General features: G+C 53.6%; 1 protein-coding gene across 1 annotated transcript in view; it reads right to left on the minus strand.

Moving 5' to 3' along the window:
• Positions 1–3,936, minus strand: part of bcam (basal cell adhesion molecule (Lutheran blood group)) — a 19,094-nt gene extending 15,158 nt beyond the window's left edge. Inside the window, exons 1-2 of the mRNA XM_035424315.1 lie at positions 3,674–3,936; positions 2,074–2,560 (exon numbers count right to left, since the gene is read on the minus strand). Of these exons, the coding sequence (XP_035280206.1) occupies positions 2,074–2,560; positions 3,674–3,936 (750 nt within the window). The remainder of the gene's footprint in view (positions 1–2,073; positions 2,561–3,673) is intronic.
• Positions 3,937–4,291: the final 355 nt, after the last annotated feature.

Below are 4,291 nucleotides of genomic sequence, written 5' to 3' on the forward strand. Positions count from 1 at the left end.
CGTCGCGATTAATGAGAAGCGTTCAGGCGAGCGCAGACTGCGGACTTCAACGCCAGCAAAACAACCGAAAAAATAAAGTGTGGGGGGCGGCGGGCGCTCAGGAGAGATAGAGAAAAACGCTGCGCTGGCTCAAAGTGCTGGCACGATGGGCAGAACCTTGGGCATGAGCAGATAGAGAGAGAGAGAGAGGGAGAGAGGAGAGAGAGACATAGAGAAAGTGAGATAGAGCAAGGGAGAGAGAGAGTGAGACAGAGCGAGGGAGAGAGAGAGGAGAGAGAGACATAGAGAGTGAGATAGAGCGAGGGAGAGAGAGGAGAGAGAGACATAGAGAGAGTGAGATAGAGCGAGGGAGAGAGAGAGGAGAGAGAGACATACAGAGAGTGAGATAGAGCGAGGGAGAGAGAGAGAGCAAGGGAGAGAGGGAGAGAGAGCCGTGCAGAAGGACGGAGCAGGCAGTGAACTGCAAGCGCATGCTAAGTCAATGGGAGACCTTGGACGATCGCTGAACAGAAGGAGATAAGCGGAGGGACTGCCAGGCCTTCGTGTACACCTTCTCCATCCTTCTGTTTTCCCACAGAGAAAGGGGAGGAGAGGGGAGGGGGGAGAGCGGGCGACGCAGAGAGCGGGGGGAAAGAGAAGAGGAGGGAAGGTGGAGGGACGGAAAGCGGAGAGGACGAGGGAGGACCGGGGAAAGAGCAGAATTGAAAACGGCCGTTTGATACGCTTACGAAGCCATGTCAGTGGCTGGATGCCTCATCTGACACACATGCTATATAAAGAAACAGCAACTCAGAGTGATCCTTCCTCCCCCCTCCCCTCTCTCCGAATGTTTTCACAGAGGGACGAGTGGAAGGAGAGGGAAATTTACTAGCTATTTACTAGATTTATTTCAAAATAAAACAAACTATTCTCTAAGTTCACTCATTCTTTCTCTCTGTTTCTCTCTCTCTCTCTGTCACACACAAGCACGCACACACACACACACTCACACAGGGACCACCTCACTGACTGATTATTTATTATTCGTGACTGAAGAATACTCCATTCAGACAAACCGCATGACCGAAACACCTCTCCGTCACTTTAAATGTTGAAAATCGGGCAAACATCTGGCACAGTGAGAGGTGAGCCTGCTTGCCTCAGGGCTGTAGCCTAGCGCTTGTGTCAGGGGTGGAGGGGTGGTGGTTTAAGAGGGGGCACTGCCTGCTCAGACAGGTATGAGGGAGGGATGGGGGGGGGGGGGCTGGGGTCGGGAGGAGGGGGGGGGGGGGGCAGACGGGCAATCTGCCAGAATGACAGATGAGGAGATGGGCAGACAGGATCTCACAGTCAGATGAGCTCCAGCATTTTCCATGGCTGAGCCCTGCTGAATGTTCCGGAAACAGAGCCTGCTGTGGGGTACAGCTGCCACCCCAGCAACTCTAGATCTAGATCAGAGACAGAGGAGCCGGACCGCTACTGCCCGGCTGTTCTGCTGAAACCGGCTCTCGTTCTGTTGAAGCTGGGTCTCGTTTTGTTGAAACCAGCTCTAGTTTTGTTGAAGCCAGCTCTAGTTTTGTTGAAACCAGCTCTAGTTTTGTTGAAGCCAGCTCTAGTTTTGTTGAAACCAGCTCTTGTTTTGTTGAAGCCAGCTCTTGTTTTGTTGAAGCCAGCTCTAGTTTTGTTGAAACCAGCTCTAGTTTTGTTGAAGCCAGCTCTAGTTTTGTTGAAGTCAACTCTAGTTTTGTTGAAACCAGGTCTTGTTTTGTTGAAGTCAGCTCTTGGTTTGTTGAAGTCAACTCTTGGTTTGTTGAAGCCAGCTCTAGTTTTGTTGAAGCCAGCTCTAGTTTTGTTGAAGTCAGCTCTTGTTTTGTTGAAACCAGCTCTTGTTTTGTTGAAGTCAACTCTTGGTTTGTTGAAGCTGGGTCTCGTTTTGTTGAAGCTGGATCTTGTTTTGTTGAAGTCAGCTCTTGTTTTGTTGAAACCAGCTCTAGTTTTGTTGAAGCTGGGTCTCGTTTTGTAGAAGCTGGCCCTTGTTTTGTTGAAGCCAGCTCTAGTTTTGTTGAAGTCAGCTCTTGTTTTGTTGAAGCTGGCCCTTGTTTTGTAGAAGCTGGCCCTTGTTTTGTGGAAGCTGGCCCTTGTTTTGTAGAAGCTGGCCCTTGTTTTGTGGAAGCTGGCCCTTGTTTTGTAGAAGCTGGCCCTTGTTTTGTGGAAGCTGGCCCTTGTTTTGTAGAAGCTGGCCCTTGTTTTGTGGAAGCTGGCCCTTGTTTTGTAGAAGCTGGCCCTTGTTTTGTGGAAGCTGGCCCTTGTTTTGTAGAAGCTGGCCCTTGTTTTGTGGAAGCTGGCCCTTGTTTTGTAGAAGCTGGCCCTTGTTTTGTAGAAGCTGGCCCTTGTTTTGTGGAAGCTGGCCCTTGTTTTGTAGAAGCTGGCCCTTGTTTTGTGGAAGCTGGCCCTTGTTTTGTAGAAGCTGGCCCTTGTTTTGTGGAAGCTGGCCCTTGTTTTGTAGAAGCTGGCCCTTGTTTTGTTGAAGCCGCTTGGGTCACTAGCGGACGCGATGTCCAGCCACACCACCCAGGCGGCTCTTAATCACGTTTGAGCTGCAGCTGTAGCACCACTATCTGATATAATTCAGTCTAATTATGAGATTCAATGAGGAAAGGGGTGAAAGAAATGGAGAGATACGGCAATAAAAACAGACGAATGTGAAATATAAAAGGATGGGATGGAAAGAGAGAAACAGATGGAGAGATGTAACTGCAGAGTTCAGGGACAGAAGGACATATATCAGAAAAGACAGTAATTAGAAAATGGACAGAAAGACAGACAAAAAAGGAGAGAGTGCTAAATAACTGAAAATGTGAAAACAGAAAAGGGAGGGGCCACACAAGAGAGAAACAGATTTGAAAATGCAAGCAGTAGAGACAGACAGCAGAAAGAAAAGAGAAAGAGTAGAAAAACAGGGTGCGGGGAGAAGGAGAGGAGAGGGGGAGAGGCAGAGAGACAGATTTTGTCAGTCAGCGCATGCAACCCAATCTGTGGCACAGCCTGCCCAGCTGTCTCCCTCTCTCTCGCACTGCTGTCGCTCCGTCACGCGGCTAACACAACTGTTTGTGAACCCGGAGAGAGGACGAGGAAGGGGGGAGAGGAGAGAGAGAGAGAGAGAGAGGACGAGGAAGGGGGGAGAGGAGAGGAGAGAGAGAGAGGACGAGGAAGGGGGAGAGGCAGAGAGAGAGAGAGAGGACAAGGAAGGGGGGAGAGGCAGACCTGGAGAGAGGGCGAGGAAGGGGGGAGAGGAGAGAGAGAGAGGGTGAGGCAGGGAGAGAGGCAGAGAGAGATAGAGGGCAAGGAAGGGGGGAGAAGCAGAGAGAGAGAGAGAGGGCGAGGCGAGGCAGGGAGAGAGGCAGAGAGAGAGAGAGAGAGAGAGAGGGCGAGGCGAGGCAGGGAGAGAGGCAGAGAGAGAGAGAGAGAGAGAGAGAGGGCGAGGCAGGGAGAGAGGCAGAGAGAGAGAGAGGGCGAGGCAGGGAGAGAGGCAGAGAGAGAGAGAGGGCGTAGCAGGGAGAGAGAGAGAGAGAGAGAGGGCGAGGTGAGGCAGGGAGAGAGAGACAGAAGCGCACCCCCGGGTAGACGCCCGTGAGGACGGCCGTGTCCGCGGCGGTAGAGTCAGTACCGTCAGGTCCGGAGCTCGCGTTCGGACCCGGCGGACGTACTGTCCGCCCGTTTGCCGCCGTGCGTTCTGCCCTCCGCGTCGGGAGGCCCCGAGCGCTGCGTCACACCGGCGGAACGCGAGCCGGACGCCCCGCCACGCTGCTCGCCAAACCGCCCGCGCAGGACAGCGGCCAAGCCCCGGAAGGACACGGCTCGGCGGCGGCGGATTCTGGCGCGGCTCGCTAACCGGTTTGACTTCGACTGAGATCGCCCCGCCCGCTGCGTTTGGGCTGCCGTGGGCTTTGAGCGCATGACCGGACCGCAGACAGGCACGGCCCTCCCGCCACCACCACGCTAGGCTAGGCTAGGCTAGGCTAGGCTAGCCCTCCGTCCTCACGCGCGCACCGACGCGCTCGGAACCCCGTCGCCAGCTGGTACCGCTATCTCCAGCCCGGCGGACCTCCCAGCTACGCTCACTCCTATTTATAAGCTCACTTAAACCCGAATTCCACACAGGGTTGAACCCAAAGTCATTTTCACATGCTATCTTGGCCCCGCATTGATAGTGTCGACTGCCCACACACACACACACACACACACACACATACACACACACACCCGCGCTCCCAGCAATGTTAGCTCAGTTAATGGGGAGTGCATTCCAGGC

This window comes from Anguilla anguilla, chromosome 1, assembly GCF_013347855.1.
Source record: "Anguilla anguilla isolate fAngAng1 chromosome 1, fAngAng1.pri, whole genome shotgun sequence".
Taxonomy (NCBI): Eukaryota; Metazoa; Chordata; class Actinopteri; order Anguilliformes; family Anguillidae; genus Anguilla; species Anguilla anguilla.